This window comes from Sinohyriopsis cumingii, chromosome 4 (assembly GCF_028554795.1).
Source record: "Sinohyriopsis cumingii isolate HCF-2022 chromosome 4, ASM2855479v2, whole genome shotgun sequence".
Classification (NCBI taxonomy): domain Eukaryota; kingdom Metazoa; phylum Mollusca; class Bivalvia; order Unionida; family Unionidae; genus Sinohyriopsis; species Sinohyriopsis cumingii.
The window spans coordinates 5,179,821-5,205,479 of record NC_142964.1 but is presented as its reverse complement, the minus strand read 5'-3'; the positions used below and the strand labels follow the sequence as shown (position 1 = coordinate 5,205,479).

Here is a 25,659-nt window from a genome sequence, read left to right as displayed (position 1 = left end):
TTGCACCAACATGTCATGGACATATGCAAGGCTGCATATCTTGAGCTGAGATGCATCAGCTCAATTCACAAATATCTTTCAGTTGATGCCACTAAAACACTTGTGTGTTCATTAGTACTTTCAAGACTGGACTAATGTAACTCAATTCTGTCTGGTTCATCTCAATATCTGCTCCAGAAACTTCAAAAAATTCAAAACACAGCTGCTCAGATCATACTTAGAGTACCACAATCAGAGCACACCTCCCCACTGCTCTGTACCCAACACTGGCTATCCATTCGATCCAGAATCAAACACAAAATTTGTTCTCTGTGCTACGTTTCAGTTGGACTCTAGTCTAACATACCTATCCGACCTCACCCATGTGTATACGCCAGCAAGATACTTATGCTCCTCTTCTGACAGTCATATACTCATTATTCCCACTATGAAAACAAAGTCATATGGACAGCGTTCTTTTGCATACCGGGGCCCAGCAACGTGGAATGAATTGCCCACTGAACTTAGACACAAAGACACAGTGATCCCATTCAAGAGTACTCTCAAAACTCACTTATTTCGACTGCAAGAACAAACTTAAAGACCTAATAATGTTTCCTACCTTAAATATTCTCAGCATGTTTTTTTATGTTTTCTAATTTTATGGTGTTTGTTTTTGTAATCATATCATTATATGTTTTTTATCTTATAGGTGTTGTCTAATGTTGTAAAGCGCTTAGAGCTTCTAAAGATTAGGCACTATACAAAGTCCTCATTATTATTATCATTATTTATTATTTACTGTCTTATAATGGAATATATCTAACTCATTAACGTATGCTAGTAAATAATTGAACAATGACATGACTATTTATTATAAAATCGAAACTTTTCCAAAAGCTGGATTTGGACCAAATATATTTCACTACATCCCATTTGGCACCATTATTGGCATGTGTGAAAAGTGTCTGACATGTGATTATAGGATCATTATTATAACTGCAATATTCAAAAATAATGTGTGACAAATACAAGACAATAGGTTATAATATTTTGAATTATTTTGTAACGATAAATGAATACATACTGTTAATTATCATTTGATTCGCAACAAGATCACTCTGGAATTTCGATACACTACTGTCAGTCCTTACTGAAAATAATCTTGATTGATTAGAATATCTCTCAATTTTGGAACCCAAAGATTAGGTGGACTGCTTTTAATATATAATATTTCATGAAATCAGTATGTCTAGTATTCCACATTTTTTAAATTGCATAGACAGTACAATTTCTTTTTATATTTTGATCATATAAACCTTTTACTGCATTGATGCTAAAAAGGTTTTCCATCAGGCTGCTAATGAAGCCAGAATATTGAGGGGGAGCCACCCATTAAACAGATCTGACTGAATATGCCTTAGAAAACACTTAAGTCATTGAAATTTTGAACCATTTTGAATTTTGACTGAGTATGTCTTAAGCAGTATTCCCAGCAAGTTGATCAATAGCCAATCTGAACAAGAAGTTAAAAAAAAAGTTTTCCATTTTGGAAGCTATGGAAAATGGAAACCATATCACTGCGTGGAAGGGGACACAACTTTGGTAGAGCATTGCCTAAGGAACACCCCTGCAATGTGTGATTGAAATTGGCCCAGCAGTCTTTGAGAAGAGTGTGTGTGTGTGATTTGGATTTTTAACATAGCTTTAACAATTTTTCAGTCATATCGCTACAATGTCTGCAGTGTGGCAGTTTACAGTGATGTCTAGCACTGGGGCATCATGCCGCAGACATGTTGCATGATGTCCCACCCAGTAACATTATCCTGACACCAGGCTGACCAGTCCTAACACTAACCTCTTAATGCTGAGCACCAAGCAAGGCAGCTGTTAGTACCATTTTTATAAGTCTTTGGTATGACTCAGCCGGGGATTGGAACCCACGACCTCCCACAACCAAGGCAGACAATCTAACCATTAGGCCACTGAAGCAGTCCTCTTTGAGAAGAAGTTGAAAATAGAAGAACACCACAATGAATGACAGTTACACATAAGCTTTCTTGGCCTCACGGCCAGATAAACCAATGAAAAGAAAAACTCTTTATATGAGAAATCCACACATATCTTACCATGTAGTCCAGGAACTTGAAAGAAAGTAGAACAAATTAAATCTAATATATGAAAAAAAGCTACTAAATATGAATGGATTAAAGATAAATTTCTTAAAAAAACACTCAGCTAAAACAGCAAACTTGCTTCTTTGAATTGCATTTAATTCATCAGATTACACAGTAATACCAAATCTAGTTACTAAATTACGTTTAAAAAAATCAGTTACAGAAAGGTATGGAACATTAAATTATTAAAGTATACTAAGGAACAAGAGTCACTTGATGGAACTAATGCTCTTCTGGACAAACAAAATTTAAAAGAATTAACAAAGAAGTCCAATCTTCTCTCATTTTATGCTTTTTAATACTGAGTATTGAAATTGCCTCAGACATTCTAAAAAAAATTGTCCCAAAAAATATTTTCTTATATATTTGAGTCATCTTCACAAAATACAAGTGTAGTAAAATACTCAGTCATGGCCACTGACCCTGAACCAGACATCCTTGAACTATCTCTAGTACTCTGGTACTCAAGAAATACCCCCATGCTACGTTTGGTTTAATCCAAAATAGCATATAAAAAACAAGGTACTTAATTGGCATTGTTCAATATATTCTTTACAAATACCCACAAACTGAGACTGATAAAAATCCATTCATGCTCAGCCTCTGAAATGACTTTGGATAGGATTGGTTTTCATTAAGACTAGCTATTAATCATAAGAAATTTTTTAGTGACAACCCAAAATCAATATAATATATTTAGTAGGAATAGCAATAACAAGACTCTCAAGATGGCCACTATGAGGGCCACATTGTATATCCACTTTCACTTGGTACCAACCATACCTCACGTTAAAACTATACATTAAGAAAATTGTGTAATTTTCTTAACATACAGAAAATTTACCTTTTTTTTGTGTGACACAAACTTGATTTCATCCAACATAATGCCAGGATGGTCTGTTGGAAATGGCTGCTTTTTTTCCCTTAGACAATTAACCAATGAACTTTTGCCCTTGTCCTGAAAAAAATAAATGAATAACTACATTTTTTTTAAAATTCAGGAATTGGTTTTTTGTACAACATCTAAAGAGAGAAAATAAATTGCACAAATGATATAGGAACCTACTTTAAATTATTATATTATGCAGTTACAAGTGATGGGCAAGAATCTGCTATTCAAACAAGATGGCCAGCTGACTGGATGTAAGTCGATTTTGTTCTGAAAGTTGCCTGTGCAAACAACATGGTAATTTTTTTTTTCATCTAAATAATATTTCTCAAGTGAATATGTTCATGTGTGGAGAATTTTCCCCCTAAATGGATCTTGAATTTCTGTACTATTAATGGCATCATTGTTCTGTTGGAAATCTTACAACCAAAATGGCAACTTCATATTATCTAGATATATAAAACTCAAGGCTAATATAATACTAAGCACATCAAGATTTCTAATAATAGTTTTTTGATATGTATTTATTTAATTTCCAGAGAATAATTTTGTAAGTATTTAAGTTGGTATTTTGATTCAAACCATAGTGAACAAATCATCTCTTATGTTACTTGTTTAGGCTCGAATAAACAGTAACACAAGGAGTGAAAACAACAAGCTCTGAAAAAATAGAATAATTTATTTCCCTGAAAATTCTGTAAAAATGGAAAACATAAACTTATGGTTTTATAGATTCAAATCCAAAAATAATCCAAGAATAATCCACGAATAAATTTTTTGAAGTCCTAATAACAAAATGTTCTATACTGATTTCAAGTTCAAATCTCAATGAAGAATCCAAGATGGAAGACAATGACGTATGCTGTAACCTGTAGTGTTAAAGTCTACGGTTCCTTGTAGAAATAAGAATTATCCTCCAGTTTTGGAAAGCTGAATAAATATTTATAAAAGCTGTCCTTATTCAACAATTTCACATGAGCGCAAGTATTTTTCAGGAAAAAAGAATTAATCCTTTTTGAATCCAAGTAATTTGAAATAACTCCAAACAGCACAACATACAACTTCCAGAGTAAGAAAAAGCCCAGCTTCTACTGAAAATAACTCTAGAAAACAAAAGTTATATCGTCTTCTAAAATGCAAAAAGGGGGTCACATGGTCATGTTCTAGAACCTCGTAGAAACTATGTACTTGTTAAAGATCATGTACACCCAGTGTGGCCCTGACAAAAAACAATCATTTTACTCTAAGGAATAAACATTGTTATCATCTTAAACACATAGTCCCATCATGACCTCGACAACAACCAAGAAACAGAACTTATTTATGTGGTCGCTACTAATTTTGAATCAAGGTCAGGATCTAGATCAACATCGTGTGTTTATAAAACAAACGGTCAAGGTCAAATTATTTTCTGGAAAAAGTAACATCTCTAGTGAATAAATTTACATTACAACAGCATGTAATGAAAAAAAAACAAACTGACAAACAATTAAATTGAAATAAATATATATTAAATCAGATATAATTAAATCAAATATACATAACACATCCCTTCCAGTGTCAACATCTGACTCCAGCCTGGATAAAAGTGAATTTTGTACTAGCTCACTTCTTGAGGGATTCTCTCTCAAGGATTTAGACACAACTTTCCATTAGAACAGAGGTCTCAAACTCAAAATCACCAAGATGGACACATGAGGAGTAGTACATAATCAGTAGTAATGACCCCAACAATGACCATTTCTGAAGATAATCTTTTGTAGAAATATTTAATGTGTTTGTTATGTTCTATATGTTTGACTGGCTTTCACACTATATGCAGTATGAGCTATTTATATCAACAAAAAAACCTCAACAATATTGCCCTTATCGTCCTAACTATACACATGATCATCAATATACAGTTTGTCATATTTAACAGTAGCATAGTGTCTGTTATTTCCATTCTTTATCATTTCCTTACAGACTTTTTGCCTGTGTTTCTATATGTTTGCTGTGTAGTCCACTGATAATTCCGAGTCCTTTCTAAGTTAAGCATATGATGCACTACAAACCACAAATTCACGATCTATATATTTACTCAATTTAATAATTCTCAAACATTTCTTTTGGTACTTAGAATCTATTGTAGAGCAGTGTTCAATTTCCATATTGGACACATTTAGAATCTATTCTAGAACCTGTTCAATTTCCATATCGGACACCTTTATAATCTATTGTACAGCCTGTTCAATTTCCATGTTGGACACATTTATAATCTATTGTGTAGAGCCTGTTCAATTTCCATGTTGGACACATTTAGAATCTATTGTAGAGCCTGTTCAATTTTCATGTTGGACACATTTAGAATCTATTGTAAAGCCTGTTCAATTTCCATGTTGGACACATTTAGAATCTATTGTAGAGACTGTTCAATTTCCATGTTGGACAAATTTAGAATCTATTGTAGAGCCTGTCCAATTTCCATGTTGGACACATTTAGAATCTATTGTAGAGCCTGTTCAATTTCCATACTGGATACATTTAGAATCTATTCTAGAACCTGTTCAATTTCCATATTGGACACCTTTATAATCTATTGTAGAGCCTGTTCAATTTCCATGTTGGACACCTTTATAATCTATTGTAGAGCCTGTTCAATTTCCATGTTGGACACATTTAGAATCTATTGAAAGAGCCTGTTCAATTTCCATATTAGACACCTTTATAATCTATTTTAGAGTCTGTTCAATTTCCATATTGGACACCTTCTGAGTCAATTCCATGGGCCTGTTCAATTTCCATTTTGGAGACCTTTAGAATCTATTATATTGGCCTGTTCAATATCTATATTGGACACATTTGGAATTTATTCTATGGGTCTATTCAATTTCCATAAAAATTGGAAGCTGGGAAACTGACATTAGGAGAACAAGCATTACAGCTCATAACCCATCCAAATATTGACAAGTATTCTAGAAATCCAGTACACAGATAATCTCACTAATTTAAAAGTATATGATACTTTAAACTGAACTTGTACAATATCCTACCAGTATAAAGTTGCATGCCAAATTAAATCAAAATTCAACAAACTTCGGCAAAGTTATACTGCAGAAATGAAAGCCATAAAAATGGCCAATCAAATATTTCTTACAAAGGTGATGCAACCCATAAAAAGCACATCAAGATCTATGAGACAATGCATAGAGTAAAACTGCAGGATAAGCTATTGTGGATAATTAAAACAGTTTTAAAACGGGGCCATAACTCCATAAAAACTGAACCTGAAAAGACAAAACCTTTACAAGCTATAGGTAATTCACCTACCAAATGGCAAGTGTAATGTTGTACAGCTGTATTAGTTATATGATGTGTTAATGGATGGAAAGGCAGGCAGGCATGCTGACAGAAAAGGTTATTACTGTGCAGCTCCTGCATAAAATCCTGTATTTTCTATGAAAACCTGCATAAAGTAGACAGCACTCAACAATGACAAAGGGAGTAAACTCATCTAATATGTATATAAATGTGATAGGGTCAAAGCTTATGACACTGTAAACACTGATTATGATGAATTTTAACCTCCTGAAATCTAACATTACATGGTATATACTCATGTACAAGTTTAATCCAATTGCAAACAACACAGACCTTGATCTGCAGTCACATAATATGCCTGCAGATCAGACTCTATGTTTTTCATTCTACTGATTACTCCTTACAAAACATCCTGATCTGCTTGCACATTATGTGAAGGCAGATCTGGGTCTATGCAGTTTGCAGCTGACCCATCTTCTACAGGATTATATATTGTAATACCTTTGAATAGGATTATATACTGTAATACCTTTGAACTAGATTATATACTGTAATACCTTTAAATAGGATTATATACTGTAATACCTTTGAACAGGATTATATATTGTAATACCTTTGAAAAGGATTATATACTGTAATACCTTTGAAAAGGATAATATACTGTAATACCTTTGTACAGGATTATATACTGTAATACGTTTAAACAGGATTATATACTGTAATACCTTTGAAAAGGATCAGGTGGGTATTATTGTTGAATACAGTAGTAAACATTCAGAGATTATTTTATTTTGTGAGACTTTACTGAACTGTACCTGAAAAATATCAGGGATTGCATTATATGGTATCCAACAAATATCAAACACTAATGGAAGTCCAGTGGATACCGGGAGAGTAACCTGGTATCCAGGCCTAACATTAATGGAAGCCCAGTGGATACCGGGAGAGTAACCTGGTATCCAGGCCTAACATTAATGGAAGCCCAGTGGATACCGGGAGAGTAACCTGGTATCCAGGCCTAAATCAAATGCCTAAAGTGGGTTAAGAACAACTTCAACCTGACACCATTGAGTTCAAAGAAAATGTGTCATTGCCATTAAACTATTATCCTTTACAAGGTATTTTTATTGGTAAGACCTGGAGAAGACAAAAAATAGATATTATAGTCACTGGGCTACACTTTAATATATGGTAGCCCCAAACTAGTATTTCTTAGCCCGTAGATTTGTAAGACCATAATCTATAAGTAAACTCATACAAATACCTTCTTTCCCAGAACAACCATCTTCATTCTGTAGTAGGGTTCACATTTGCGCAGCTTATTCAAAAGGTTGCGTAGGATTTCTTTAGTTTTCTTTTTATTGCCTGCAATGAATATATATATATATATATATATATATATATATATATATATATATATATACTCATACACACAACAAATATCTATTATTCAGTTACAGTTATTCTAAGAGCAGGTCCGATTGGTCAACACATATCATGTGATGAGGAGCATGCAATCATGACATGGTTCACATGATCAAGACATTTTATTGGCAACTAGTGTTAAAATGAATTGCACTAAGAGCTCTGTCACTGAAAAATTACCACAACTGATATAATAATGCCTACTAATTATCTTTTTTCTTATATAATCAAGAATTTTTGAAAATATTACCACTTTACTGAAATGTTAGCTATAGCGTAGAGTGAAAATTTCCCAACACTGGATGAAACATTGCTGAACTAGAACACCTCTAATTTGTACACAGTTACAGAGTCATTAGAGTTACTTAGTCATTACTATTACTAGCCATTAATGCTACAAAGTCATTATTGTTACAAAGTCACATGTGTCAAACCTTCAATGTTCTGTGCTATTTCACAGTCATCAAGCTTAACACTCCTGGTATAATTATGTAATGATTTACATATAAACAGCTAGAGGTTCATCAAACTGCAAATAGCTAAGCGTCACAGGAACAATTATGTAATGATTAATCTTTCTAGAGTTTGATCAGTCTGGTTCACAAGCAACAAGCTTAGCACCTCAGGTGTAACTATATAATGATTACCATATAACCCAGTTCAATGTTGCTCAGACTGATCTGCTGGAATTTAAAATAAAGAACAGACTGACACTGGATAGTAAAAAGGTGGAGACTTGTGTTTCATCAGTAAATCAAACCAGTCCAAGAAGTATCATCAGGCTTGATAAACTTGGTATTCATAAAGTATATACTTTTATTTATATTATTTTCTACACTGTGGCCGATCATATAGATATTTTAGAGCTCTGTCCTAGTGACATCTATTGGATTTTGTGAGTTGTCTCCCTTAGTATGTAATACCAGAAAAATAGGTCACCATATCCTGTCCCAGTATTGCTATGCACAAGTGAGGGCTGTGCTGGAGCAGGAATGGATGTGGTCTAGGGCCAAATGGTGTCTGCAGCCCTAATATTTTACTGGCTCTCTCTACCAAATGATCATCATAATCAGAAACAGGGTATGTTTGTGATGACAGAATATTCACAGCTGATCCACCTGGGCTACATACTATGCTGATACTGGTCTGAGAGTTTGTGCCATGACAATATGTTCTTGTTGTGACAACTGAGGATGGTTCAGTTCTGATGTAGAGATATTTCATCAGGATTTTCAAGGACTTTTCAAGGACAAAAGTCCGATTTGCATGCATTATAATTAAATGTGTATTAAACATGAAGAACTTCAATATGTAGAGTCCATAAAATATCAAAATCAATTTCATTCCTAAGCAAAGGTGAGAAACATTTTTTGTTAAAGTAGGCCCCAGTAAAAACTACTGCAGGGACTTTGAGGCATGGTGGTTGAGGAGCATTTATCTCAGCTACATCAGTTTGGGAATTATCACTTGTATTTGTCAGTGTTTATATCTCCTAGACATTTTCATGTTTACACATCTATTCTAAATTGATTCTGAATGTCCTATTTCACTTCTTCTTTCACATTTTCTATGAGACTTCAAAGCTCATTTACTTAGTGTTCCAGCTGAGCTTATTTTAGCTCTACAAGTCCCTAGTTATACTGATGGTGAGCTTATTTTAGCTCTACAAGTCCCTAGTTATACTGATGCTGAGCTTATTTTAGCTCTACAAGTCCCTAGTTATACTGATGGTGAGCTTATTTTAGCTCTACAAGTCCCTAGTTATACTGATGATGAGCTTATCTTAGCTCTACAAGTCCCTAGTTATACTGATGGTGAGCTTATTTTAGCTCTACAAGTCCCTAGTTATACTGATGGTGAGCTTATTTTAGCTCTACAAGTCCCTAGTTATACTGATGGTGAGCTTATTTTAGCTCTACAAGTCCTTAGTTATACTGATGGTGAGCTTATCTTAGCTCTACAAGTCCCTAGTTATACTGATGGTGAGCTTATTTTAGCTCTACAAGTCCCTAGTTATACTGATGCTGAGCTTATTTTAGCTCTACAAGTCCCTAGTTATACTGATGCTGAGCTTATTTTAGCTCTACAAGTCCCTAGTTATACTGATGGTGAGCTTATTTTAGCTCTACAAGTCCCTAGTTATACTGATGGTGAGCTTATCTTAGCTCTACAAGTCCCTAGTTATACTGATGGTGAGCTTATTTTAGCTCCACAAGTCCCTAGTTAGACTGATGGTGAGCTTATCTTAGCTCTACAAGTCCCTAGTTATACTGATGGTGAGCTTATTTTAGCTCTACAAGTCCCTAGTTATACTGAAGGTGAGCTTATCTTAGCTCTACAAGTCCCTAGTTATACTGATGGTGCGCTTATCTTAGCTCTACAAGTCCCTAGTTAGACTGATGGTGAGCTTATTTTAGCTCTACAAGTCCCTAGTTAGACTGATGGTGAGCTTATTTTAGCTCTACAAGTCCCTAGTTAGACTGATGGTGAGTTTATCTTAGCTCTACAAGTCCCTAGTTAGACTGATGGTGAGCTTATCTTAGCTCTACAAGTCCCTAGTTAGACTGACGGTGAGCTTATTTTAGCTCTACAAGTCCGTAGTTATACTGATGGTGGGCTTATTTTAGCTCTACAAGTCCCTAGTTATACTGATGGTAAGCTTATTTTAGCTCTACAAGTCCCTAGTTATACTGATGGTAGGAACTTCAGAGCTAAGATCAAAATACATTTACATATTTAGAAGAGTTGTCAGATCCCAGTGATTTTGTACCCGAGTTTGTCCTGTAATTGTATTTTTTTATAGATTTTATTCAGCAAACACAATGCTGTATCATGTGACTGTTTTGAGCGGTTTTAGGTGCAACAGGGCCAGAAAATCCCATTCTGGGAATCTGATTTTTTATTACCATGATCAGCATGTAGATTGAAAATATTGCTCCTACCAGCAGTGTAACATAGCCACAAGTGGCTGACAAAAACGTAATCTTAAAAACAAAGCAACAGCCTGAAGGAAAAAAAAACCCCAGACTTCTTTTATAGCGTGATAAGCTGGTACCAGTGTCAGAATTGATCAGAGAAGTAATCTGATGACCATTTTTCACTCTGTATATTTTTCTTCAGGCTATTGTTTCTTTAAAACCTGTGACTGCAGCTACCAATAATGTAGTTGTTCAACAAACACAACACAGAGCTCTTTGTTTACTACTTGGCCTTACCCGTATATACAGTATGTATAGTGCTTATGTCAATTTATGCTTGAAAATATGCTTCCTATAGCAATGAACTTAACCAGCTTTTGATCTTCCTTAACAGCCCCATCAACACAATATCCACTCATTACATCATGCAGTGCTTACAATCCCAAACGAAGCCAATACAAAATGAGCCAATATGTGATCAAACAATCATGTCTTAATGAATATGTGAGTGACCACCACTGAATTAAATTTCAGAATGATTTGACTTTTGACAGACCTTTTATTTTCTTGCTTGACATTTTTATCAATTCACTGATGTATTTTCAACAACATATATTTTTGTTTCCAAATTCAAGTACATTTCAAAGACAACTGAGTGGTCTAAAGCACTTTTCCAGTGAGTTTTAGAAATGACCTTAAACTCGGGTATGTTTCAAGGTAACCACCAAACTTTAAATATTTTTTCAAGACAGTGCAAACCTTGCAATGCCATCCTTATATTTAAGTGTACATTTTTTGGCTCTCTATTTTGCTAGGGTCAAGCATTTGGCTGTGATGGCTGCCAATCTTCCTCAGAGCAATATGAGCTCATATCACATAATACTGGTAGGGTGAGAGTCCCCAGCAAGCTTAAAATGCTTGCACCCAACCAAATAATCCTGCCCATTGTGTTCTTATACTCACACAGAAACCATGACAATAACAGACTGTCACACAGGCAATTAAGATGGTTCTGACAAGATAATCACATGACCAAGTTAGTGAACTGAAGAACATATATTCACAAAACAAGATTAAACAGTAAAATAGATGCAGCATACTTCCCTGTCAAGAAAACTCCAAGGAATCAATAAGCTGATGAAAGGGCACAAAGTAGATCTGTATTTGTGTAACCTTGTAAACAGTGAACTGGCCTGGATCAAGCAAAAATAGTAACTGATGACTGATGGGATTTGGCAGCTATTCCTCTATCATGGAGAAGATCACTCTAGTCCAACCTCCACTATGGCAATGCAAACAATCTCAGAGCACTTTTGTTGCTAGCACAAGCACCACACCAAAAAAAACCCACACAGAGCATCTTACCTGGCTGGGCAAGCTGGATTTGAAAGGCACAGGATGACCAGGTAGTATGCTTGAAAAAGAAATTTATGTAAAAATCTGTAATATCCAAAATAGCCCCATCCCAAGATGTGAGATCAAATTTCCAACAGTTTTTTGACAATATTTACCAATAGTTCTAGCATCAAGTCAAGGCTTTAATGATGTTCAACAAAATGAAACATGTACATTATGAGACGTGACTGTACATGATAGTACAACAAGCTGTATTATCACACCTCTGCCATTTGGGCATACTGACCTGTGTCAATACCATCTATCTGCAATCCCTCCAGATGCAGAGTGCGACAGTTCTGAAGCAGACCCAACTCATTTGGAAGACTCTTTATGCCTGGATTCCTGATTCAAGTAATAAAAAAGAAAACCCATTTTACATGTTTGTAGGCATTTAGAGGTAATGGTTTGTTTATGTCAACCTCTGTCTTGTTGATGAATTAATGCTGTACTGAACAAACATTTTTTCCTTATGGAAATGTAAACAAATAATCTGAGAACATTTTTTAATATAAATCAAAGCTATTACAGTTATATTATATACACTGTGAGTCCAAGCTACACTGGCAAAAGGTCCAAACAAGAACCCCTTGAAGGGACCCATTCTCTATTGCCTGTAAAGAATTTCCAGGAATTTAAAATAAATCTATCTCTTCCTTTAAACAGTGGAGTGTTGAAACCATCTTTGATATTCTTCAACAATAACAACATTTTCAAATTAGCTGCTGTGGTGGACATACTGGATATCAACCTGGTACCATTTTCATTTAGCACCAACAACCCATCAGAAGAAATCTTCTGGTGGATATCCTATGTCGATATGACTTACCATTTTGTGGCAGCCATGTTGACACAATAATTCTGGAGTAACTAAATAGGTGAAATAACCAGAATCACTTACTAACATCTAATCTTCTATTAAAAAGAAAGAACTTTATGTTTTCTTAAATTGTACCACTCACCATAAAAATAAATTATAAAACATTTTTATAAAACAATTCAAGTGTGAAAGGTAGAATGAAGTTATGCTAAACTCAAACTCTATTATAAACCCTGTTGTAAAATTAAAATTACATTTCAGGTGCAATTACATTATAAATCACCTACAGTATGTAATTTGTATTAAGCTTTTTGTTACAAGTCTTTAGATGTTAATTGGTTGATATTTGTAATAAGTCTTGTTATTTGTCAGATTTTATTATACCATAAATACTCACTTGTAAGTCTCATCAAACTAGAAGCAACAAAGATCCTGATCTGCCATAGCATAATGTATGCACAGACCAGGGTACATATTGCTTCTTCTACTGATTACAGTTAACAAACTGCCAAGACCCAGATTTGTTGGCAGGATCTGTCCAGTTTGCAGTATTTATAAGTGAGTATATACAGTATTCTTTTGATGTTAACTGGTTGAGATTTGGAATAAATCTTGAAATTTGTGATAAATCTAGAGATTTGTTATTAGTTGACTGGTTGTGATTTGTAGCAGGTCTTAAAATTTATTACAAGTCTTTTGATTTTTTGTGGGGTTTAATGCCATTTTTCAGCACACGATAGGCTATACATGGCGGCCAGTATTAATGGTGGAGGATGAACCTGGGAAAACCACTGACCCACGAAAAGCTACTGACAAGCTTTCTCACATACCCACATTGGCTGAATCCGAGACTCGAACCCATGCAGACAGAGGTGAGATGGCAGGGATCTGTAATGGAGAGCGCTTTAGACCACTCGGCCACTCAGGGCCCCCTCCAAGTCTTTTGATGTTGACTGGTTGGGATCTGTAGCAAGTCCTGAGATTTGTTGTAAGTTTTCTGATATCAACTGGTTGGTTTTAAAATGGAGCTTAGTGACATTCCCCAAGGATGACACCAGTGCAGATGACCCCAGCTGGCCTAGGTAGTTATTAAATCCAAAACGTTCAAATTATAAGCCAAATGCTCTACTAACTGACCCACTGACCACAACTAAAATACACATCAAATGACCACAGCTAAACAAAAATCTACTGAATTTTTTATATATATCATAATAATAATAATAATAATAATAATAATAATAATAATGACCTTATTTAAAGAGGGTAACACAATTAGCTAAAAACTAATCTACCTTGAGGCCCTCATACAAAGGAATTTATTTATTTAAGCTGCATCTCTGAAGCCACTGAATATATTGGGTTTGGAAGAAGGAAATAGAGTGGGCATTTCTAATCTCAGCTGGAATACTATTCCAGAGCAGAGTTCCAGAGTATTGGAAACTTTTTTTAAATAACTTCTTATTTGGTTTGGGAATTTTATACTGTTTGGTAGACATGGATCGCAGGTGGGGAGTATTACCAGGTAGCCTATACTGGAATAGTGATTGTAAATATTCAGGAGCACTATTCTGAGATATCCTGTACATTAATTTGGCTTTTCTCAAACAGATTCGGTCTTTAATAGGTAATATTTTTAACCTACCAGCTAAACTTTCCTTGCTTTCTTTCTGGATTGATATTAGCCCAAATGCTCTTTTTTGAAGATGTGCCAGCTTTGCTATGTTTTCATCATTTGAATTACCCCATACTGTACTACAGTAGTCCAAATAGGGTTGTATGTAACTGTTATAAAATAGTTTCCTGTGCCAGGGAGAAAATGTCTTATCCTACTGAGAAGCCATAAACTTGAATTGACTTTTTTACTGGTATGTTTGATATGTTCAGTCCATGATAGGTTATTATCTACCAGAACACCAAGTAGCCTATCATGACAGACTATTTGCAGATTTGTATCCTTCCATGTCAGACATAGTTCATCACTATCAAGATTTGTCCTTCTCTGCCGTGTTGAGATAAGTAATATTTTAGTTTTACCAGTATTTACCACCATGCCATTACATGTGCACCAGTTTTCCAGTTTGTTTAGTGCATTCTGTAAAGAAATTTCGAGTTTATGCTTTGTGTTTTGGATGTCTGACAATGTTGTGTCATCTGCATAGAGATCTGTAGATGATATTGAGTCTCTTAGTAAAAGTGGTAGGTCATTAATAAATAAAATGAATAGTAGTGGACCTAGAATTGAGCCTTGTGGTACTCCATATCTAATTGTTTCAGGTTCAGACGGAACATTATTTATGTAAACATGTTGTGTTCTCTCATTTAAGTATGAAGTAAACCATCTAATTGTTCTTTCATCACACTGGTAGATTTTCAGTTTCTTCAAAAGGATTTCATGATCCACCATGTCAAAAGCTTTCCTGAAATCTACAAATACAGTTCCTATTATTCTACCTTGGTCAAGTGCTTGAAGCCATTTATCAGTTAGGGAGATCAAGGCAGTCTCACAGGAATGGTTCTGTCTAAAGCCTGATTGATTAGGGTGTAACAGCAAGTGTTTGGTTAAATATGACATGAATGAGTCATGGGCATGTTTTTCAATCAATTTTGACAAGTTTGGTAGTATTGAAATTGGTCGGTAGTTATCAGCATCATCCTTAGAACCAGATTTATGAATAGGAGTTACTTTTGCAGTTTTCCATATTTTGGGGACAGATGAGGTTGCAATACTTAAATTAATTATGAATGTTATGCTATCTACAATAGCAAAGGCAGAAGATTTAATGAGTCGTGGACCAATCTGATCAAGTCCTGTAGCTTTCTTGGTATCAAGTTCACTGAGACATTTTTTAACAAAGTTTTTTGACACTGGAGGGATAGAGAAACATACCTCCTTTGAGATTTTACTGCTGCAGAACTTTTTCAGTTCATTAAAGTTGTTTTCTATCACTGGCTCTTTTAACTTTGTGGTAATGTTGATGAAAAAATCATTGAAAACATTTGCAATGTCAGTTTCATCAGTGACTATGGTGTCATTTACCAGAAGTGAGTGAATTTTATTTGTCTGTTTTTTGTGCGTTCCTCCAGTGAGTTCATTGAAGACTTTCCAAATGGAGTTTGTGTTGCTCTTTTTGTTTTCAAGTAATGATTGATAATAAGTTTTTTTAGCTTTTTTGATCATACTTGTTATTTTATTTCTCCATACTTTATATTGTGCATGGTTTTCCATAGCCTTGAATTTGTCTCGTGTTTTCATAGCATCTAGGATTTCAGTAGTAAGCCAATTAGGTTGAAAATCAGTCTTTACTCGATGTACTTTCAGTGGTGCATGCTTAGATACTACATCCATAAATAAGTCAGTCCACACCCTCATGGCTTCATCTATGTCATCCAAATTTTGGATCATACTCCATGGAACTTTATATAGGTCATTGAGAAATTGTTCTTCATTAAAAGTTTTGAACGATCTGTAAGTGATCGTTTTATGTGTATTTTTCTTATTTTTCTTGCATTTAACCTTTCTTGTCAAAAAAGTAGGATAGTGGTCACTAAGACCAACATTTGGTACATTAACACAAGCCACATTGTCTGGTAGATTAGTATAAATGTGATCAATAAGAGTGCTTGATTTTTCTGTTACCCTTGTAGGCTCATTTACCAGCTGGTCTAGGCCTAATGATTCAATAAATTCCATCCAGTTGTTCCTTATTTGAGTATTGAGAAGGTCCTTATTTATATCTCCGAGTATATATGTTTCTTTCTCCTGTGCTAGAACACTTTCTATTTGTTTCAAAAAGTTATCATTCCAAAATGCTTTGGAGGAAGGTGGTCTATAAATGAAACCAGCTAGGAAAGATTTTGCATTATTTTGAAAAATTTCCACCCAGATACTCTCAATTTCATGTGACTCCAAGTCAAGTCGCCTTTTTACATTTACATCTTCCCTAATGTATACAACAAGACCCCCCCCCCGCTGTCTCTCTGTCCCTACGAAATGGTTTATTGTAGCCTTGACAGTGAAATAGATCATCATTGTGGTTAGCATTTAATTTGGTTTCAGTGAGTCCTAAAACATGTATATTATTTTCCATGGAAGACAACATTAACTTAATCTGGTCTATCTTTCCCACTATACCTTGTACATTTAAGTGACCTATGTTAAAACCTTTTGTATTTAGTTTCATATCAATTACATGTATGTCATCATGCAATGGGGTACTCACTGAGATTGTCTCCATACTGCTTTTATCATTCTGACATCCTATTTCTATATTTAAATGTTCATATATATTAGCATCTTCAAAGTCACATACAAACCCTGAAAATCCATTTACATTTGCATCTACAATAGTGTCCATTGAATAGTTAGAGTCAAGAGTCCCACTGGGTACATTTAGTTTTTTTGTAAATGAAGCGTTGGCATTCTCCTCTTTGCCAGCTTTCTAATATGTATACATTGATGGACAAAGTCTTTGTTTGTGTCCATATTTATGGCACCTAAAACACTCGATCTGTTTGCCATGATGGCATACCTGTGTCAAGTGCCCAGTTTCTCCACAGTTAAGACAACACTCTTCATTAAAGTGCTTGAAAATAGGGGCATACATGTTAATATTTCTCAGTAGCTGAGAGGTTCCTTTTCTGCTTAGATGAATTTTGTCTCTGTGGTAGAGACTAAGGTTGACATCCTGATTCTGAATGAAGAAAGATTTGTATTGTGGAATGTACTGTAGGTTGAAATCTTCACATAAGTCAATTATCAGATCATTTATTTCTTTGGCCTTGGTGTCCACACGAGGAGGTAGTCCCGATATCATTAATTTACATGTATTTGGGCTGCAATATCTAGCAGCATACAATAAACTTTCAAAATCTGTTTTGAGTTGATTTAGTGACCTTCCCTCACAGGCATCATTTCCACCTACTAAAATAATAATTTGTTTGTATTTGGTTAGGTCACTGTTCATTATTCTGTCAGTGATGTTGTTGATTTTTGCACCTCTTAAAGTCTGTACATCTGTTTTAAAAAGTCTCCTTGGTATCATACTTTTCAAAATTGAGGAGCCAATTATTAGAGTCCTATCTTTTCTGGCTTGTGATGTCGTGTGTTGGACTCTGGATTGTATTTCAGACACATATCTTGGAGGAAGGGGTGCTGAAATTGGTGTTTCAGTTGTGTGAACTACTGTTGTTGATTCTGACACATTTGTCTGAGCACTGGGAAATGCAGTTGTTGGTGAAGGTAACAGACTTGTTTGAACTGCGGGCCATGGATGTACACTTATTGCTGTTGCAGGTGTGTCACATGACTGAGAGGGGGATACTGTTGTCTGCAATGCAGGATTACTTTGGGCATCAGTTTTTATTTGCATGGTCATTTTACATTTTCTTTTGGCTGGTACTGGGATTGTCTGTGTCTGAGCATCTGAAGCAGCAGAGGGGGCGAATCGGACATTTTGTCCAATCGTTATTTTGCTTAATTAATACTTTCTGCACTCAACGATCTAGTGTCGTCAGCGCCTGGTAAAAAAAAAACGACGACGGTCCATCCTACACGATGGTGACGTCATTTGGTTTAATTAACACCTTCTGCGCGCCGATCCCCAGTGTCGTCAGCGTCCGGTAAGCACATCGACGACCGCGTCGATGTCATCGCCCCCTCTGCTGCTAAGTGGTTATTTACAATGAAAATTATTTACAACTAACCGAATATTTGGTCAAGTCCGATACGATATCGTGTCCGAGGATCATGTAAATTTATCGTTATGAATCCATGTGGGGTCGACTGAGCATGACTAAAAAAGTTTCGAAAAACATTAAAGTCCATGTCACCGCCGCACCATGTCTGCCAAATATTTCGTAGCGTGTGTGTATCAATGCCGTTGAATACAGCAAGAATATTGCAGTTATCTCTGATTACTTTTGGAATCTGAGTGTATCGTTGAGTGACATATATCACGTCAGTGTTTTTATGCCTGCCTCTGGAAAATATCCTAGCTGGGTTCTTTTGATTGTCTAACATAACATCATCGTACACGACTAGATTGTTAACGTCGCCATCAATATCATCAATACCCGGTGCATCATTGATATCCGTAATAAACTCAATAACATTCTTTTTAGCGATCGCTGATGCATTCTCGTTGAAATCTTTCAACACCTCGTAGCATCGTTGATCATCTACGCTAGGAGCAACCAAATACAACTTATCCCACTTCATCCATCTCATTATTAAATTGAGTAACAATTGTGTCTTGCCGGATCCAGATGGTCCGATGATAATCATCCGGATCGAGTTTGGTAACGCTGCAACATGCTTAACTGGTTCTCTTGTTTTAGTCGCCGAAAAATCAATTATATTCATATCTCTATACATAAATTATGGATCTATATTGTGTGAAGTGTAGAGTGCGTACTGGCACAAATGATATGACAACCGTTACGACAAGAAATAACAGATCGGCGTTTACTGGTAAGTGTGTACAATGCGGTACAAAGAAATTTAGATTTATTTCTATTAGACCCGGAGATGTTTTAAAAAAAAGCGAGGAGGTGACATCGCAGCCAAATTGGCAAAACTCCCCGGAACACCGTGGGCAAAGTATCCAGGAGAAAAACACCTCCCAGGATATAACTACTGTGGCCCCGGAACACGATTAGATATTAGACTCGATGATCAAAATCAGCCCAAACCCGGTGAGTATCCAATAAACGCTATCGATAAGGCGTGTTATGCTCATGATGTTGCTTACAAAAGTAGCGATCTGCAACAGCGTCATATCGCGGATGTAAAATTAATTCACGCGCTAAATGCTATTCCTGATAAATCCGTCAAAGAAAAATTGGCCTCATGGTTGGTAAAATCGGCTATGAAAGGTAAATTAATGATTGGCGCTGGTAATTAATAACAATCATCCAAGAAAAACGATGGATTCCATCTATTATTCTCCGAGAGGATACTGGAAGGGGAAGGCCGCAATTGGTAAGCTTGCAAGCGCTGCAAAGGTAACAAAGACCACTGCGGCTAATTGGTTATCCAAACAGGCTATATGGCAAATCTATCTACCACCGCCTAAACAAATCAACTTCTCGCGCTTTGATGTCAGCGTACCTAATGAAGTTCATCAGGCTGATATACTATTTCTGCCGCATGACAACGGTTACAAATACGCGCTAACCGTAGTTGATGTTGCGAGTCGATACAAACAAGCGGAACCATTGAAAACAAAGTCAGCAACTGAAGTAGCCGATGCGTTTGAGCGGATTTATCGAAGAGGTCCTCTGCGCTGGCCAAATCTATTACAAGTTGATCCTGGTAGTGAATTTCGCGGCGCTGTTTTATCAACGCTGAAACATCATAGCGTCGCGATACGACGAGGTCATACTGCGCTACATCGTGATCAGGCAATTGTTGAACGATTCAATCGGACTCTCGCTGAACGGTTATTTGGATATCAATACGCGAAGGAATTCATCCAAGAAAAACGATCTCGTGAATGGGTTAAAAGGTTGCCAGGTGTAATTGCAGCGTTAAATAACGAGATTACCCGAGTAATCAACATGAAGCCCAGCGACGCGATTAAATACGAGTATATACCCGGAAAATTAAAAATAAATAGCGTTTCTAAGCCGATTCTTGGCGATGTCACTGTTAGATATCTATATGAACCAGGAGAGCTTGAAGGCGGTAAAAAAAGGGCTACCGATCCTATTTGGAGTGTTACCACACATAATATATCAACGATAACACGATCAACTGGTAGACCACCGATCTATAGACTGGATTCAATTGCTCCTCAGCGCGGATTTACACGCGAGCAACTACAAGTGATACCTAACGATACTCAATTACCCCCGCGTGGTCTTAACTAGCGCCGTTGCGTCTATTACACTCAAGACAGGTCAACCTCACATTGTTTTTGACATGACCGAGACTGTTATCGATCCTATCCACGGTAAATTGGCGAGTGTCTTTATCCGAATAACGCCAACTCATTATACAATTGCAACTCGCGCAGTGATTATTCTGTTGTTGTCGTAGCGAGATTATTAATTCGGCATCAATATCAAAACGCCGCTGTTTTTTTTTATCCTGTTGGCGGTAACCCGAGAGTTTTCTATCAATGACGCTTGCATCGATGGTGACTTTGTCGCCGGCTTCGTCGGTGGCTTCGTCAATAACAATTCTTCGAAGCTGATTTATCCTTCGTACTCTGGACACTGCAAGATAGACTAGATTCGACCATTCGATGCGATTATCAACTATCCAAACAATTGTGTCCGTGATGGTTAGTCCCTGCGAGGAATGTATTGTTGTTGCGTATCCTAGCGTCCACGGGGATTTATCAGCACGTAGCGCGTCCTCGACGACGCTGATATCAACGAGCACGATATCATTCAGCACGAGAATTTGTTTTTCTGTCCGACCTGGAATTTCAACTTCAATGTTCTGCCGCCGTGTGTCCGCGGGTCTATAACATAACGGCACTGGACGCGTTGGAAACTTTTCCTTATGCAACGTAAACAACTTCCGCTGAAGTGTGTCTCTGACTATCTTTCTACTCGCTACAATCAAATCGTTTGGTCTCCATGTTTCCCAGAATTCATTTAACGGCGTTTCCGGAATCACCTCGCGAATTATTTCACATTGAATTCTATCCGGCTGTAATCTGATTAATTTCTTAACCTCGCGCAGTTGTTCATCAAGTGCTCGGTAATCAGTATCGGTTTCTTCATAATAGTCCACAAAACCCCTTAACCAATCATGTGGACCCTCGCCGACAAATGGTGGTGGTTGGCCATGGTCCCCACACATGATTACCGCTGTATTCGCGCGCAGCAACCACTCAAGAAACATTTGTAAAGTATCTAACGAAACAGTACATATCTCATCCCAGATGATAATGTCGGGAATAAATTTTTCACCCATTCGATCAGGAGTCCACTCACCGCCGCTGTATCGAAAAAAGCTGTGATAAGTAACGGCGTCAACATTTCGTTGTTTTATCTCTCGCGCTAGTCTATGGGTCGGTGTAAGCACGATTATACTTGCCCGCGTTCGAAATAATTCAATTGCCCGAGTCGTCTTTCCTGACCCGCCACAGCCGCTTAAATAAACCGTCTTGTGTCTACAAATTGGATCAGAACACGATGGTGCATTAGACCATTCTGACAATTTATCACCGCGTAAGTAGTTGTTCTCAACGGTGACATCTGCTGACGGGGAATAATCGCGTCGTATTTCATTTTTAATTCTCCATGTACCCCAACTCTCGTCCGGACTAGTAAACTCGGCTACGTTTCCTTTATACGCTACGTCAACATAAAACGAATCAACGGCTACTCTAACCGCGGTATCGGGGAATCTATTTATCATCGAGAATAAATTGATAGCGGCATATCCCAGCATAGACGCCCTCAAATGTGGATACGCCGGGCTGTCTCCATCGCTGTAGGTAACAACTGTACCCAACCTCGTTCCATTGGACAAGAAAGCTGTTTTGCAGTTCACGTATCTATTTTTTGCCACTGTGTCCTTGATTACGAAATCATATTCTGCGTCATCTATAATCAGCCGTGAGCAATATCGTTTGTAGTCGTGGTTTTTTCCACCTTGTGTGAACTTACCAATTATTCTTCTACCGAGATCTTTTGCCTCGCGGTTTCGTTGGTTAAATATCCTCCTGGACCATTCGATGATATATTCCTCGTCGGCATCAATGTTTTTTCTGGACTCGTCAATTATGCTATCTAGACGCTCCGGTTCTGGTAACCAGACTTCAGTCTGTGCCCGGTATGATATAATCGCGTCACTGACAATCAACGAAACTAGCATGCTACAATCAATCATATACCGTAGCAGCGCTATTGGCAGCCATCTCTTTTCAGCCATGTGTCTACCGATCCAAATATAGCAACAGCGATGGAGTCCTGCCGCGAATTCAAATGATACTATGCGAGCGAATCCGGTTAAATCAAAATCAGGCAGTGGTCCATTAATAGCAACACGAATCATTTCATGACTGGGGTGTCCAAATCGTCTAAAGTACTCAGCGGCGGATCCATACCCGAGAAAACTCGCTGGATAACAGGCAACCATATCAACCGAGATCATAGCGTCGCGGTTGTATTCAGTGTTCCATAGTCCACCGTGATAGTATTCCAAACAACTGGATTGTACATCCGGTAGAAATTCTCTGCGCGTTGGTCTCCACGCATTTTTCCTTGCTGCAACATGAGCTACAACCGATGGAATCGTAAAACAATTTGTTAGCAGTTGTTCATCATGCTCCTCAAATTCTATGGCGGTTTTTTTCATCCTGTTGTGAAATGCTTCAGTGCGATATAATTCACCGTTTGGTCTTACAAACTGATCAAAGGTATCCGCATCGTTTTCAGCGCTGCGAAGTAACCACATTGATACAGGGTCGTTTTTACACAAGTAGGCAATAGCATCAAATAGTTTCCTCTCCGCGAGAAAACCGTCCTTGGAGAATTGTTCTCCCAGGAATTCTTCGGGGATATACTTTACTGTTCTATCCCGTGGAAATATTGTGATCACGGGCGTCCATGCGTGTTCGTTATGATCAATAATTTTGATTGGGGCTCCCTTCGATTTATACTTCGATTCGTATAATACTTCACCGGTTATCGTTGTAACGGTTATTGGAAATCTCAGCGATGTTTCTAATCTCGCTATGTCGCTGATGGTTGCTCCACGCTCTTTTACGGTTAGTTCCCACTGGTTGATTTTGCTACGTCGTAAATCAGTCAATTTGTTTCCTCGACATGCATTTGTAAAATGCTCTATTATTCGTTCTGCTACACAATTTATCCCAGTTGACTGTTTCATCGGTTTCAGTTTTCCGATATCAGGTTTCTTATTTAACGGGTATATTCCATAAACAACTGCTGTTTCAGGATACGCTCGTTCATAGTATGGTTTGTCAATTCCGGTTAACAACCCCGGCTTGGAGTCGCGGCTGACAGTAACTGTTTTCTTGTCGCTGAGAACTGGTTCAAATTTATCACGCATGATCCAATCGCCTGATTCCACCCGGACAATGAATTTTACTCTGAAGAAATACCTTTTACCGTCAAGTTGTGATATTATCATTGCTGCGCGGTTGTCGTTCATGGTAGCATCAACAATGCCATCAATTCGAAATGTTGACCAACTGTGAGATGCGCCATCACGCTTGAATTCATTGATACAATCGCGTATTTTACTCAACAGGGTTTTATCGTTTATTAACGCTTTTGGTGTGTCCTTGAGGACTCTATCGAGATTAAACCTAATATTTTTCCGGGGCTTAATTGCTGCCAATCTCTCGAACTCATCCATATAATTAAAACAAGTATTTAAATGAAAGAATATAGTATAATGAATCACTGCAAATGGTTGATGATTGGGTCGACAACCCCGTGCAATAAATCATGTAGAGGTGAATTCTGCGGGTATCATTTACAAAGCGTTCGTAATGGTTCTCTTGGCCCCCTCCCGTGCTTGGTTTGCCACGTCGGTGTAAGAGGAAAATCACAGTTGTGTATCAATTGTGGCGGAAAGCGATACAGGGAACTAAAACGCTATTATGACAAGCGAATTAAAAACGCCGTCATTAACCCCACCGCCGACTTCGTCATCAAAACCCCCCAAGACTACGTTGAAAGATTCATAATTAAACCAAATAATAAATTAGACAAGTAGTATTATTATACAAATGGACCAAGAATTTCAGCCGCATCCCCTGCTCGTCAATTACGAGGCATCTCGCGACGGTATTGTTAGAAATCGTAGACTGAAGAAGCCGGTTGGATGGAAAAACAATCACGGGTATTTAATGTTTACTGCTGGAGGGAAAAAATATCTCTGTCACAGAATCATCTATGAATGTTTCCACGGATTGATCAAAGATACTCTCGTTATTGATCACATTGATTCTAATTATCAAAATAATAGACTGTGTAATCTGCAAGCCATCTCTCAGAGTGAAAATAGTAAAAAAGGCCAAACTGGTAAATACTCAAAGAAAGCAAAACCCGTAAAGTCATTTGATACAACAACTCACGAGGAAAAAATATTTCAGTCGATGAATGAGGCAGGAAAATATTTTGACATTTGTATCGCCTCAATACAATTTGTTGCAGAACGAATATATCAAACAGCGATCTCAAAAAAGACGGGTCATAGAATTCGATTTTCATATATAACATCAAAGGGAGATAACTCGTTTTGTGATAGCGTCGCATGACAAGAGTTACGTCCCTTGAAGTCTAATTAATGTTGCGTCCCTTGAAGTCCAATTAATGTTGCGATTAATTAATCATTTTACGATGAAAACTAATGAAATACACGCTATTATCTAACAGCTGTATTCTTTTTTTTAATGTTTTATTTGAGTATTTGGTTTCATTTAAATGCCGTGAAACACCATTAATAAGTATTTAAGGATTCAAACGATTCAAGGGAATTCAAATTAACACACACCTTGTGACTGACGCCGCTGTATTAGTCACTTTATATACAAGATGACTCGTTATAAGCCTGGGGCTTTCGAAAGCCAATTCAACTAATCAAAACTAACCCACGCTCTTGACCCGGGCGTGTGGTTGTCTTTTGTTCACAATCATGCAACCGGGTTAATTTAATTGGGTTGCTTTTGATTGGTTGAATTGGCCGTAGAGTTCCGCCCCGCCGTTTTATGTTTGTGCTGTCTTGTACCGTCCCATCATCCATCAATCATTTCATTGTAAATA

General features: G+C 37.0%; 1 protein-coding gene across 2 annotated transcripts in view; it reads right to left on the bottom strand.

Annotated features, from left to right (window-relative positions):
• The window catches only part of LOC149800564 (leucine-rich repeat serine/threonine-protein kinase 1-like), a 231,780-nt gene that overhangs the window by 105,265 nt on the left and 100,856 nt on the right, over positions 1–25,659 (bottom strand). For both annotated transcript variants that reach the window (XM_089954509.1, XM_089954510.1), the window contains 4 exons: positions 12,331–12,428; positions 7,610–7,710; positions 3,001–3,114; positions 2,109–2,123 (listed from right to left, as the gene is read on the bottom strand). In XM_089954509.1, the coding sequence (XP_089810635.1) occupies positions 2,109–2,123; positions 3,001–3,114; positions 7,610–7,710; positions 12,331–12,428 (328 nt within the window). The remainder of the gene's footprint in view (positions 1–2,108; positions 2,124–3,000; positions 3,115–7,609; positions 7,711–12,330; positions 12,429–25,659) is intronic.